Genomic DNA, 13,754 nt, shown 5'->3' on the forward strand with positions numbered 1-13,754 from the left:
CTTAGAATAAATGTAAATTTATTTTTAAGGAATCCTTACATCAACTAAATTTAAAGTGACAACAGATTGATAACTGTCCTCACATCTGCATTTATATTAAGTGTTCAATCAACAGAACCTGTTTGTAACAAAGTTTCATTGAGTAAAATGTGTGTAGTGTGAGAAGAGACAAATATGAATGAACAGTAAAAAAACAAAAAACAAACAAACAGTAGTCTATCTATCTATCTATCTATCTATCTATCTATCTATCTATCTATCTATCTATCTATATGACCATCTATCACAAATTACTGTATTTGTGCAACGTTGCAACAAACATTCTTGACAGCCGCCCCCCATAGACAAATATGACAGCCATTTTAACCAATACACTGCTTTAAAATACAGTTACGTAATCATAATATAGCGTGAGTACCCAATCACATGAGTTGAGGCGGGCCTTTGAAGGCCGTTTGGTGTGTGCGCGCGCGCGTACGTCCGCGTGTTCGCAGCACATCAACTGGAGACAGTCACGTGACCGCAAATGCTGGCTGCTGATTGGTCAGGGTGAGCGGAGGGCGTGTCGACGGTGGCGGCGTGCGTTTGCCTATGTGACACAATTACAACAACTTTGAGCCGATGGTTGGGGAAGTTTACGATATTATCAAGTAACACTCCCTCCTAAAACCCAACATTACATCAGCTTCATGCATAAATTGGCACTGGAATACACGCTGTGTTGGATGTACAATGAGGAGTGTGGAAGGTAACTTGAAGCGATCATTTCCTTGAGGATTTGGCAAGAATTACGCTACGCCCCGTTTTAGTCCTGGATAGCTGTGCAACACTTTCGTTGTTTTTGCATTCTGCCGGAGTTGCTCGGTCCCGTCGATCTTCCCGTTTCTTTTCCATGAAATCGTGCGGAGTGTCGCTCACAGCCGCTGCCTCTGCTGCTGCCCGGAGTCTCGGCGTTGCTGGTAATGACGAGGAGAAAATGGCGTCGGGAGCAGCGACTGAAATCGAAGAGGACTTTCCGAAGCTAACAGCGCAAGAAAAAGAGAGCTTGGTCGGAACTGACAGGTTAGATCATCTGTTGTGTGAAGCAGTCCCCCCGCTTCTTTCTTGCAATATTTATATTCCTCCAGCAGTTTAAAGCAACATACATGTTTGCCTCTAAGTAATACGGAACCGCCTGTGTGTTGTCTGTCCTTTACTTGCAGTTCACTGTTTGGATTTCATAGGCTTCAAGAAGATGGCGCCAGAACGAAGGCCTTGCTGTTAAAGGTATGACACAGAATAGGATCACAGCCACCTCTCACGGTTATCTCCTCTGATTACTGTATATCCCACCTGAAATAAGTGGTACAGACCTCACAACGCCTCTCTTGCACAAGCGTCAATTACCCCAACTTTGAAGCTGAACCAACGGCTGTCTGTAGAAGGAGCTCTCAATTATGGACATGGTTATTGCAAGCAGCATTTGCACTGCCATGCTCAGTATATAATGACTCCAGCAGGTTTCTTTAACAATGTTGAAACAGGCCCAAACTACCGGACTAAACATTGTGCAAATATGTGAATTTCCAGTATTCTAAAATCATCGGCTGTTGAGAGAATGGGCACCATGCTACGTGATAGCATGGTATCATCTGTTGTGAACGTGCTTGATATAATATAAATACCGTTTTGAAAACAATTTGCATTAATGAGAGACAGGCACGTGTGAAAATCACATTCTCGTAAAAACTGCTAATACTTTTGCATTAACAGTGAAGTCAAGCTAAACTGGGTGCACTAAGGTAACTGGTTAACAAACGTTAACACCTCGCCACACAGCTGCTCTATGTGACTTGTAAAAGTATGACACTAAGCCTCAAAAGTGGGCAAATGTACACTTCTTCAACGTCTAACTAGAATAGGGACATTTAGTTTGCAGACATGTTGATATCCTGCGGAACCATCCGTCCCATCCTCTATAACGGCTGCTGGAGTTTGGGTTGTGCGTCAGCTCTCTCTGTTAGCATGTTAGCGGCTAACTGTCCAGCGGTTTGTTGCCTCCTTCACTGGCACATAAAGCTACACCTGCACCGCTTACATTATTGGGAGAGAAACAAATGCATAATGACTCATGGTTGCAAAATAATGGCAGCTTTACTTGGAACAAGATGGCGGAGCTAGGAAGAATATACCTAGTAGCAAACGTTTGCTAGCTAACTAGTAGCAGTGGCTAAGCTAATCACCGTTCGCAAAACCCCTGTATCACGACTAGTGATGTGTCGATCAAAGAAGAGGCAGCTCATGGAGACGACTCTTTGAAGACATCAAGGGGAGCCGGCTGCCGTCCAAGAGTCTATTTTTTTTATTTTTGGTTAATTAATACAAGGCATAATATATAATAATATCTTGAAAAATGCATGCAAAAACACTTTGAAAAGAGCAGAAATCCTGAAGTGTTTCACGATATATAATTACAAATTAAATAATTTATAAATGTCTGTAGAGAATTTTGTTAGTAATTATAATTTAATAGTGTTTCTTGTTAGACAACTTGGATAGTTATTCCTGACAAATCTCACTATTTAAAGATCCATATAACCGGATATGTATTTATTTCCTGCAGCATATAAGAAAGTTATCATACAAAATGTAATAACGTTTGATTACCTTATTTAGTTATATTTCAAGAAGGTTTTTTCAACCAGCATATTGTAAAATTATGGTATTCTGGAAATGATAAGGGTTTTTATTATTATATACAATATTTTGTTATATCCCAGTGAGCACAGACCGGGATTTCAACGTTGAAATTCAGTTGAAAACGGGGTGAAATCAGGTGTGAATGTCTTAGACCTCATTTCAACCTTCTTTCAACTGGCTAAAATACAGTTATGACATCAACATGTCTGAAAAACATTTTTGTTTCATCATTTTGTTCATTTGCTCATTTCAGCAATGAAAGGGTGACGAAAGCGATGACTGTATGTGTACGCATACCAATCATGGATCAAGACATTGCTAGTGAAGAGCCGTTTGGGAGCTGCAAGAGTCGGCTCTTGTTCTGTATTTGTAGCAAAGCTTATAAAGCAAAAGCAAGGGGTATCAGCTTAACTATCTGTGTTGTGCTTGCACATGCAACACGCTCATTCTCACACTCAGTCTGTGGTACCACCATAAACGATGCATCTGCATGATCTGCATCTTCAACATGTGGCTTCTGGTTGTTGAAGGGTTGCCTGCTGCATCGTTTTGTAAGGGTGTACTCTTTAGATAATCCCAGTTATGCACTCAGTTATATTAATTTGTTGTTTGTCTGTTATTCTCTGCTGAATACCTGGTCAGCCATGCATTCATCTTCACATAACATAATTAAACCTACAAGAATAAGTATGGGATCTTTCTTGGTGGAATAAATCTATATTGATCAAAGTTCTCAGTACATCCTCTAGCTGGACTCTACCATTTTAAATGTAGGGGGAGGGGGAACATTATTAAGCCTGAGGCACTGTTTAAAATGGTTCAAAGCACTGCTAAACGTAAGAAAATATGACTTGGATTTGGTACCACCCATGCATATGTTTACACATTGATGATGTGTGTGAAAGTATTGTTGGGTTTGCTGAATCACACCATCTCTGCAGGGTGCTCTGTGAGACCTTAGTTAACCTCTGTGGCACACATTCATAAGTAGAAGAGGAGCGTGGCATTGTGCCAGTCCTGCGTACATTTTGTGTGATAATGCATGCTTTATATTTGCTGTATGATGTTAGAGGTGAGTCCTTATTTGTGAATGTTCAGCAGAGATGCTTTCCTCACAAGAAGTTTGAGTTAAGGTGGTAGTCTTTAATCAACAATTCAATTACTATTAAATTTAATTAGATTTTAGCTCCCAAAACACGAGCATGAGGCTAGTAAATAAAATCCCCACTATCTTCCTTCTAGCCGTCCAGTGATGTGCAGTTTGGTATCATAATTGGCTCTTTTGCACACTTACTATCACAATGTTTTGAGTGTTTATTTCCAGCTTTGTGACAAAAAGAGCCACAGTCTATTTTCTGAAAACATGCTGTTGAATAATATGATAATTTCTGGAATTACTGTGCTTTTGCTGTAATGTGGACGGACACTGCCAGCTTTAATATGCTTAAGTTTGTACTTTCAAAAGAGCTCCAAAGTTAATCGGGCAAGACTTTTTTTGGTAGTGTGCTTGCAACTGCAAATAAACAACATTAATAGCACACTACTTTTGTTATTTTAATGGTGTATATGCGGAATGTGGAAAACAAGAAACAAATAATAATAAAAATAACAATAAAAAAATTATCTTTCGCCTGCTCTTGCAAGCTAGACGTCCAGTTCATACATGACTGCTACAACTGAATGTGGCAATGTTTCAGGTTCAGTCTAATGGCATCCAACTTACACAGAAGTCATGCTTGCTAATCATTCCTTTTCAATGGCAGCAATGTGGGTTACAGGAGTAATTTGTTTAGCCATCATTACAATACTAACTGACAATGTCCTTATATGGGCATACAGCTGTTCCTATGCAAAACAGCTCTGGAAGGCTTATACACAGTTCTACAGCAGTGCATCAGTAAGCTCTGTATGATCATCACCTCTAATTAACCTGTATCTACTGGCTTTCCATCATTTTAATGTTACATATTAGGATCTTCCTGACATTTGATTTAATTCTGTGTTATTAACTGCAGCTGTGTTGCTCCCCTTTAACTCTAATTATCTGCCTTTGCTCTTCCATGCAGGCTGTTAGCTGCTACGACGCTCTCATCCTGAAAGCAGAGGGCAAAGTGGACCCTGACATTTTCTGCCAGCTGGGACACTTCAACCTCCTGCTGGAGGACTATCCAAAAGGTGAGAGTGTCCATGTGTAAAACTAAGGCTGGGCAATATGTCAAAAAATGTCATGACGATCGTTTTTTCAACATCAGTCTCTTTGGTGTGTATCAGCTTCTACAGTTTGGGGAGTATCCTGATAATGACGGATTGAAGAAACCAGTTAAACTACAAAGTTTAATAACAAACCTAAAAGTTGCACATTTTGAGGCTAAATTGTTTTATTAAAATAACAATCTCGAATTTTTCAGTGTCGTGCTCTTGAGCGCCACCCAGTGGCTAGAACTGGTGATTACGGGAGCACACTTCACAATTTTAACCAGACATCTACAGCTGGCTCCCTTTGTCACAGTTTGAACTCTTGATTTTCTGCGCTCTCATTCCTAGACTGTTCGCGTCATCTGAGCGTTGAGTTTGTTTCTTCTTCTTTGGATTTTCACTTCTTGTTGAAGTTGTATCTGTAGTCATCCATCTTTTCTTGTTAGTTCAGCCATAGTAGATTACTGTTTACTCGCAATGCTTTCAGAAACTGGAAGTGCAGCCGTTTAGCTCCACCTACCCTCTCTGGCAGACCAACCACTGCTGGCTGATGGAAAACTCATCACTAACTGGGCGCCACTTGTGATTTGTTCCTCGACTGTGGCCACAGACACACAGGCTGTGTTCGTAATGCTGTACTACTGCTACATACTACATGCTATATACTGCATACTGCGTTCGGCGGTAGTCTGTAGTATGGAGGAGCCATTCAAATTGATTTTGCAGTAAGCTACGCCAGGCAGAAGTAAACAATAAGACGCTTCTTTAGCTATAGCGCCCCCTTCTGCTGGAATGCTGCTGCTGTCCGTCATTTCAGCTGCTGCTGTGACATTCCAGCGCTTTGCATTGTGGGATAAAGTAGGCGATGTAGACTGGTCCGATGCATACTGGAGATTTTCTCCGAATCAGAACATCCGGGTATTTTTGGCATACTGCACATTTAGGCCACATCAGGACGTACTGCTAGTGAAGTACAGAATTTCAAACACAGCATCAGTCCATAATAATACTATATACTGCAAATGCAAAGGCTTTCATCAGTGGGCCACAGGCTCAGTTGTGTTACCTCATTCGGTGATACAGACCTAACAGACATTTATTTACATGGAAAAGTTTGAGATTGTTTCTTTAAGTAAAAGTGTACACGACCAGTCAAAAGTTTGGACACACTTTCCCATTCACTTGTATGAGAAAATGTGTCCAAACCTTTGACTGGTCGTGTACACACACAGACTCTGACGTGTCCTGAGCAGTAGGAAAGTAGACGTTAATAATGTGTGAACGTCTGACTGGCTGTTGTTGTGCTTCTATCAGCTGTGTGATTGGTGATCGGATGTGTCACTGTCAAGTGGAAAACATGGTCACATTGTTGCTGGAAACTGAAGCTTTGGGGAATGTCTCGAGCTCAGCGTCGCTAACTGTTTGTTTTCTCCTCTGTGTCTCTCCCTCTCTCTCTGTATCACATTCTCTTCTCTCTATTTTCTCAGCATTATCTGCATACCAGAGGTACTTCAGTTTACAGTCGGACTACTGGAAGGTGAGTCCAATATCATGTCTTCTTTCATGGCACCTTTACAGTTCTTCAGCCATCTGCTTTGATTTGATCCTGGTCTTTTGAAGGTGTCATACGTTCTTCAGTGGATTATGATCAGCTGACTTCATTGTCCAAGTTTAAATATTAGACATTAAAAACGACATATTGAGGATCAGTTCACTGCTGCAGTACTCTGAAACCTACCATGAGAAACACTTCATGGTGTGTGTTTTTTGAGCTGTGCGTTGTCTGCACCTTGTCTGAGCCCACTGTTGGTTAAGAACCCGTTGAAAGCTTTATAGAAGGACTTTATAGCATCCTTTGTGCTCGTACTTGTTTTCTCACACACAGGGAAGACTGTACAGATAGATGTAACAGACGCTCACGCTGACAACAGACTAGTCTCAGCGCCTAATGGAGTTTGAGTCTTTATTCTGTGACTGAACGACCAATGAAAACTTGGTCAACCTCTTATCAGCTGGTGTTTGGTTGACCATAAGGGAGGGGCAATCTCAGAACAAGATGTCTATTGTCTGATGATGATATAGCCTCTGGGACTACAGCCAGTTTCTTGAGGCTTCAGGTGTAGCCAGCAATTATTCAGGTAACTGATGAAGGACTTTTTATGCACTGGTGATTGTTTAACGTGCCAGAATGAAGCTGGGGTGGAAAGGTCTCATCTACGTTGGTATTGTTAGCTGCACATATGTGAAGATGTCAGCTTCCAGAGATAAACACAAAGCTTGTTGTCAGATCAAAGTCGATACGCTGCACCGCTTTTCCTTTTTAAAATCAGGGAAATTAACGTCATAAATCGTCTTAACTTTACCGTAAATCTGCAGAAGGTATTAAAGTTGTGGATGGTGCGCCTAAGGCTGATGGGAAGATCACGCTGTGGTCTAACATTACCGTAACAAAGAGAATAGAAGCAGTTGTTTGACCGTCATGTCTCAGAGGCTCAACAAGCTTTACGTGTTATGTTGGTCACCTACAAACCGTTTCACCCGGTCGCGTGACAACGTTTGGTTGTTGTCTGTCGTGATTTGTGGTTAAACATAATTGAGCTAAGATGTCGAGATGGTTGGAAGAAGAGGTTTTGGAGGTGGCTGGCACAAGCAAGAAATGACAACGCAAGGTGCAATTTATGCCGAAAGACGTTCTTGTCAGGGACCATGGGGGTGAAAGCTGTTGGATCCCACATCAGATCTCGAGAGCAGCAGCGTCAGCAGCAGCTGGTTGTAGTGGGGCTAAGCCTTAAATCGTATTTGAGGTCTTCAAAAGGTCGTAAAAAGCATTGAATTAGATTTTAGAACATGTCCACTGCTCCCCACTCCCGTTTTCATGCAAACAGCCAAAGCCAGCTCAAACACGAGTTGATAATACTACTCAGACTACAAATGGAAACTAGAAAGCTTCAGACAACAGAGATCTTGTCCCTCGTCGACAGAGTTTTTTTAAGGCTCTGTCCCCAAAAAGTTCAACAAAACATTAGTCGATGAAAAGCTTTGAAGTCGAGAAAGTTTTCGTCTGTCGTTTAGTCGCAGATCCACGAGCACTGTCCGTGGGCTGCACCTTTTCTGTGCCACGTCTGGTTCGGACTCAAGTCTATACAATTAGCCAGCTACGTAGAGAACCAGGGGAGCTAGTTGAGCTGGTCAGTGACTGCAGAGGCTGACGGACTGTAGCTTTGACCCAGACACGAGCCATGGAGTAAGACATGACTGTCTTTCTGAACTTGTATGGCGTGCTAGTAACTTTTTTATTGAACATATAAATCCTGCGTTCAAATCTTATGTGTCTTGATGTCAACAGCAGCATTAAGGTGTAGTCCCCCTTAAAGCCACTGCAGCCACAGCCATAGGATCATACATCCACCCACAGAAGCAGCTGCAGTCTGAGCAGTCACCATGTTCTCAGTCTCAGCTGGAACCAGCAGAGCCAGACAGCTGCAGCTGCGTCCTCAGCCAGCGGCTTGAAACCGTCAGAGCGCGGCCGTTCAGAGGACGAGTGAATAATAAGTGCTTAATGTAAAGTGTCACATCACTCACACATCCTCTGCACTCTGTAATATCTGCAGAGTGTTTCATTAACTGGCCCTGAATCATAAGTGGACTGGACCAACATTGATGATAAAATATTTATTTCAAGGGAACAGAAAAGTAGATCAGAAGGTCAGGTCTCACCGTCACCTGTTAGAGACTCTTCACTCAAACAAACGTCGATGTGTAGGACTCTGATGTGGATGTGATCTTATGTCGAGCATCAAACCACATTTTGGTTTAATATTCAGAAATATTTGCCTGAGTTTAGATGGCCTACAGTCCCTGCTCATGGTCTGGATGTAAATTGTCCAATCAGCTGTGATGTGATGGCGTCCAGCCCGCCCTCCTCTCGCTCTCTGTGAGGATGAAGAGGCCCGTTGGGTTTGATGTTTCACTGTTTGGAGAGCCCATTAAGCAGAGGTGCCGAGAGCTCGATAGTGATCACATGTGACAGCTCTGGGCTCCTCGGGATTAGACGTCTCCACAGTGGACGGAGGGTGTGAGGTCCTGACCTCTGGGCTTGGCTGAAGACGGGCTGTTGTTGACCACGGTCAGAGTGCGGTGGCTCTTCTTAAATCTGGGATATTGTTGGGTCTGAAAAAAAGAATATTACCTGCTGATGGAAATGCATCGATTTGTGCTCAGTGGGTCGGTGTGGCTGAATCTCACTGCAGATGTGTAACTCTGCTAAAGCTGACGCAGTTGGTGTTTTGATCCACAGAAACGTAATCAGCGTTTTGATAACAGAGTAAAAGTTTATGTTTATATTTGTAAGAACACATGCTCAGCATTTGTTGGTCGCAGCTGCTCCAGCGCGAGGGCAGTCCAAAGAGACAAGCTACTTATTTATTACATGTTCTAGTTTTAAAAGTTGGTTATCTGTAATTAAATGAGGGGAAAGAATCGCCCCTGTGCGGCACATATAAAACTTCACTCAGCCAGGTAAAAACTGTTAGCATGTAGCTCCTGACCACGCTGTGAGGACTGTGCTCATTACAGTGCACTGATGAAGTTATACGCTCATGTTTGTAACGGTCTTCTGTCTGATTTTTCCAGAATGCTGCCTTTTTATACGGCCTTGGCATGGTTTACTTCCATTACAACGCATCTCAGTGGTAAGTGCTCTTAAAAACATCTTTTTCATTGCATGTTGTCAAAAAGTGTTTTTATTAAAATGTCTTTTATTGTGTTTAAAACAAGTTGGTTAAAAAAAGCTCCAATCTTTCGTACGATACACTCTCAGATACACCTTTCAACCTTACCTCCAGCAGGATGTGAGCATTGATGTGATCATCTGTGGGCTTCACTGTGTTTTTGTGTAGCTTCAAACAGTCAGTGATGAAAGGTAACTTCTGTTAGTGTGTCGAGCTTTTAGATTTGGTATCTTCACACTTGGATTCTGTGTTTGTGTGTCTGTCAGAAGACTTGACCTCTAAGCACACGAGAACTGGTTGTTAAAGCTGGATTTAGCGACTCCTGGGCAGTGTGTCCTGTGTCATGTTACGTTTGTGTGCATTTTGTTCCTGATTTGTTCACATGGTTTGGTGGCCATGCAAACTTGTGTGGCCTGTCCCTCGTGTGTCCTCTTTTTGGAGATATTTTGAGCCTGCTACCCAAAGAAGTTTTGCCAGGCCAATATTTTAAGGTGTGGCTCCAAAATATTACGCAACCAACCTGGCCAATTAAACACTGCTCTTCTGTCGGTACTCTGTGTGGTGGCTGAAAGGTGGTGCACCCCAAAGAACGGCACGGCCGAGATACAGTTTTATGACGAGTTGTGTTTTGATGTGTGCAGACTGTGTACTAAGCACTGGACAAACCAAAGTGTCCTCAGATGAACTCCTCTGCTGCAGAGCTGGGTATAAAAGAGTTGGCTTTGCTCGATGGCAGCTGGCCTGGTATTATCTGTCTCTGCTACCTCGGTGCCAGTTGAGCTCGGTTCTTCTGCTTGTTGGTCTGTTTTCTAACTTTTTGCCAAGTCTTTTAAAACCATGTCGTCCAATGTAAACAAGCTTTTGATTGGACAGCCTGGGCTTCTGTTCTTACGGTGTAAGGAACCTCTGAGTTTCAGATCTTTAACATTGTTTGTAACATTGTATAAGCCCCATATCTTTCCTCTGTCTGTGTAGATACAATAGGCTTGACATATCTGTCCCTCAACCTTTCTTTCTTCCAATTGCATCACGCTTGTTAAGTGAGGGCAACATTTCCGTCACAGTCGGACACTAATGATAAATGATGTGCTTCAAATCCAGCTGCTTAATAAATGGAAATGTAACTCTGTTGAGCGCCATGCCTCATGTGTCTTTGGGTGTGAACTGTTGGCTGTCTGGCGTGGCTTACAGCTTTGGGATTGGTGGAGTCTGCTAATTACTATACAGCATTGACCTGCTAGGTTGTTCCTATACCAGTACTGATTTATGAAATAGCTCAGCAGCATTAAAACAGAAACAGGTGTTTGCGAGTATGTCAGTCTATGCATCTGTCCAACACTGTAACTTATTAGCCCAGAATATAACCTGTTTAAAGCAGGACCCTCCGGAGCAGCACACAGCCACTGGTTTCCTGTTATTTATCGGGTCACAATCGTAAACAGAAACAGTGCAGCCGAGCAGAGCGTGGAACCTGAGTCAGAGCTACACTGGAAATGTGTGCAGTATCCAGGGTCCCAGTGTCAAAGGTCGGCACTGGGTCGGAAATTATGACGGCAAAAATCTTGTAAAACATTTCAACATTAATATTCTGCATGCTGAAGAGTGAAATAGATTCAGAAAGTGGGATTATAAGAATCTGCATGGAGAAGACAAAACGTATGTGAACATCTTTATGTCATTGGCTGTTTTATTCCTTAATTAAGCTGTTTGCTCCTCCGTGTTCCCCCCGCCGCTCCTCCACCTCCTCCATGACCTTGTAGCCCTGCCAAGTTTCTGTGTCTCCATCTCTGAGGCCTGGGAATGAGTTTATGGGGGAGGGGGCCATGTCGGGCTCTCGAGGATGGATTACGTCACCCTGAGCTCGAGGCCGGGAGGAATGCTGAGCTGTCAGAGCAGAGAGACGCCGGGCCCAACTAACCAGCATGCACATACGAGCTTGTAGTATTAAACTGAATATCATGGTCGTTAAAGAATGCCTCCAAAACAAGCCCCCCCCTCAGGAAGACGTTAGATTAGAGCTATTATGCAATTATGAGCAATTATAGAATTAAATCCGTTTATCTCTCCATGTAGAGTTATTTTCCTGGCCTGTTGTGGCTAAACGTGCAGCTGTTTCTGCTGTCGGATGCTTGTTTGTAAAGGAGGGAGTATTTCTTCGCTCATCGTTTGGCTGCAGTCCGCCTTACGCTGCGTGTCACAAACGATTCCGCTCTCCAAGCACTCGCTGTGGATTCTGCCAGCGAGGGAGGAAGGGGTGAGAGCAGAGGGGAGGGAGGGAGCAGATAAACGAGGAGGAAGAGGCACGGAGACGGGGAGGAGGGAACAGGGGCATTGAGTTCAGTGTGTGTGTGTGTGTCCGTGTGTGTGCGGGGCACCCAGTGAGCTCAGTGCTGTCGCTTCAAACAGGAGAAGGGCTTCGTGCTGACAGGCAGTTGCCATTGTTGTCATAGCTGCACAGTGAGTGGGTTCAAATAGAAACTGGAGTTTGTTTTTGGTTGTAATGTGCTCTAATGTCTGCAGACTAAAGGCTACTTTAATAACGTAAAGATAGAGTAGATTATTGTTGGTACATGACGGCAGCATTTCAGTGTTTCTGCTCTTATCTAACATACGCTCTACTTGTGAACGCAGCCCGGTGGTTAGAGACCAGAGAAACTGTGCAGACTCAATGTCAGCCAATGAATGGCCAATTCAGTCTTCAGCTTTGAGGTTATTGTGAAGCGTTTCTTTCTCCAGTTATTACCAATGTCACAGGGTTGCTAAAGGCAGTCAAATGTCACCCACATGTTGAGTCAGCTGTCACTAATCAGCGTTAGATCCTGGGTTTGATCAAACTCTCGGCTCTGGTCTGGCGGATGTTTTCTTAGTTTGCTGTCGACTCTTCTGTTTATTATTGTCGTGTTAAAATCCAATGAATACTCATACTCAACATTTGTATGTTGAAAGGATCGATCGGTCTGCCAAAGGAAGCTGTTTCTAAACAAGCTAACTTTAGACTGTTACGCCCACCGTGCACTAAAACACTTTAAAAAGGCTCTGACACCATCTCTCATCTAAAGGTACTTTAGTCACAGATCTTGTGGAGATCTCGGTCTTTGCACAATATTATCTACAAGAGCACAACGAGATATCTTAGATGGATGTCTGGAAACTTAACAAAGGACAAACAGAGGAGCAGGAACAGAAGCAGCTGCTCGTGTGTCTGCAGCAGTTTGTTATCTGCAGTGGTTGAGGCTGTACTGTAGCCAGGTTAGCTTCTAGAGTTAGCATGCTGTTAGTAGCTCTTTTTACGGTGTGGTTCCGCCTCAGCGCCGTAACGGAGCTCTGCCGTCATGCAGCCTTTGCCATTTTACTTTGGACCAAGCAACGGCAGCATAAAGCCGCCCCGGTGTGTGTTTTTACAGCGTTCCAGCGTTGTGGAAGCAAAACGTGCGCGAGGTGTAAACAAACAGCGCGTGCTTCAAATGCCCCACCTTCAGCCTCCGTGCGTTCTACGTAGAAGGCGGAATGTAACAGAGGCGCAACAATCCCGCCTTGACCTGGCAGCGTAAAAAGGGGCTACTGAGACTGCTGTGCTAACACTGTATGCTAACAGCAAGTTAGCGTCCAAATATGGCATCGCATTCAGAAAGGACATGGTGACAGCATCACCCCCCGAAGTCCCCTCCATGTTTACTATCTAATCGCTTTGCTACTTCCTGTTGGGTGCTGCAGAGAGCGCTCCTATTGGTTGAACTTCAACGACCCAAACTTGTAATAATTAATTTAACACGTTTGATATCACAACATCAAGGCTAGAAAAGACTGACTTAAGACCACTTGGACTAAGTGTGTTCTGTCCACCCTAAACCAAATGATCGAGTCACAACTCTGATTCAGACGCTGAAAAACGACCTGCGACACTGAAGTCCCTTTAAAAAGTCACCATGTCTGTCGTGGACTGTAAATGAGTGACAGCTGGTCGTTAGGGAACATGATGTCAAATCTTCAGTTAAACTTTTAAGCACATCATAGCATTGTTATAAGCTCATCATCTTAAAGCCCTGAAACAAGACCGCAGGGATCTGAGGGTTATGAAGTAATTGTCTGTTCAGAGAAGCTAACATTGACTCAGGCAGACTCAGACGTATATGTTTGAATTAAGTTTAA

General features: G+C 43.2%; 1 protein-coding gene across 2 annotated transcripts in view; it reads left to right on the top strand.

The window, feature by feature from the left end:
- Positions 1 to 625: 625 nt before the first annotated feature.
- Positions 626 to 13,754, top strand: part of kdm6a (lysine (K)-specific demethylase 6A) — a 36,400-nt gene continuing 23,271 nt past the window's right edge. For both annotated transcript variants that reach the window (XM_069663781.1, XM_069663782.1), the window contains exons 1-5: positions 626 to 1,062; positions 1,203 to 1,266; positions 4,746 to 4,854; positions 6,363 to 6,412; positions 9,508 to 9,566. In XM_069663781.1, the coding sequence (XP_069519882.1) occupies positions 893 to 1,062; positions 1,203 to 1,266; positions 4,746 to 4,854; positions 6,363 to 6,412; positions 9,508 to 9,566 (452 nt within the window). In that variant the 5' untranslated portion in view covers positions 626 to 892. The remainder of the gene's footprint in view (positions 1,063 to 1,202; positions 1,267 to 4,745; positions 4,855 to 6,362; positions 6,413 to 9,507; positions 9,567 to 13,754) is intronic.

Source organism: Semicossyphus pulcher, unplaced genomic scaffold (genome assembly GCF_022749685.1).
Source record: "Semicossyphus pulcher isolate SPU_LCO1_2020_fin unplaced genomic scaffold, fSemPul1.0.p SCAF_15, whole genome shotgun sequence".
In the NCBI taxonomy this organism is placed as follows: domain Eukaryota; kingdom Metazoa; phylum Chordata; class Actinopteri; order Labriformes; family Labridae; genus Semicossyphus; species Semicossyphus pulcher.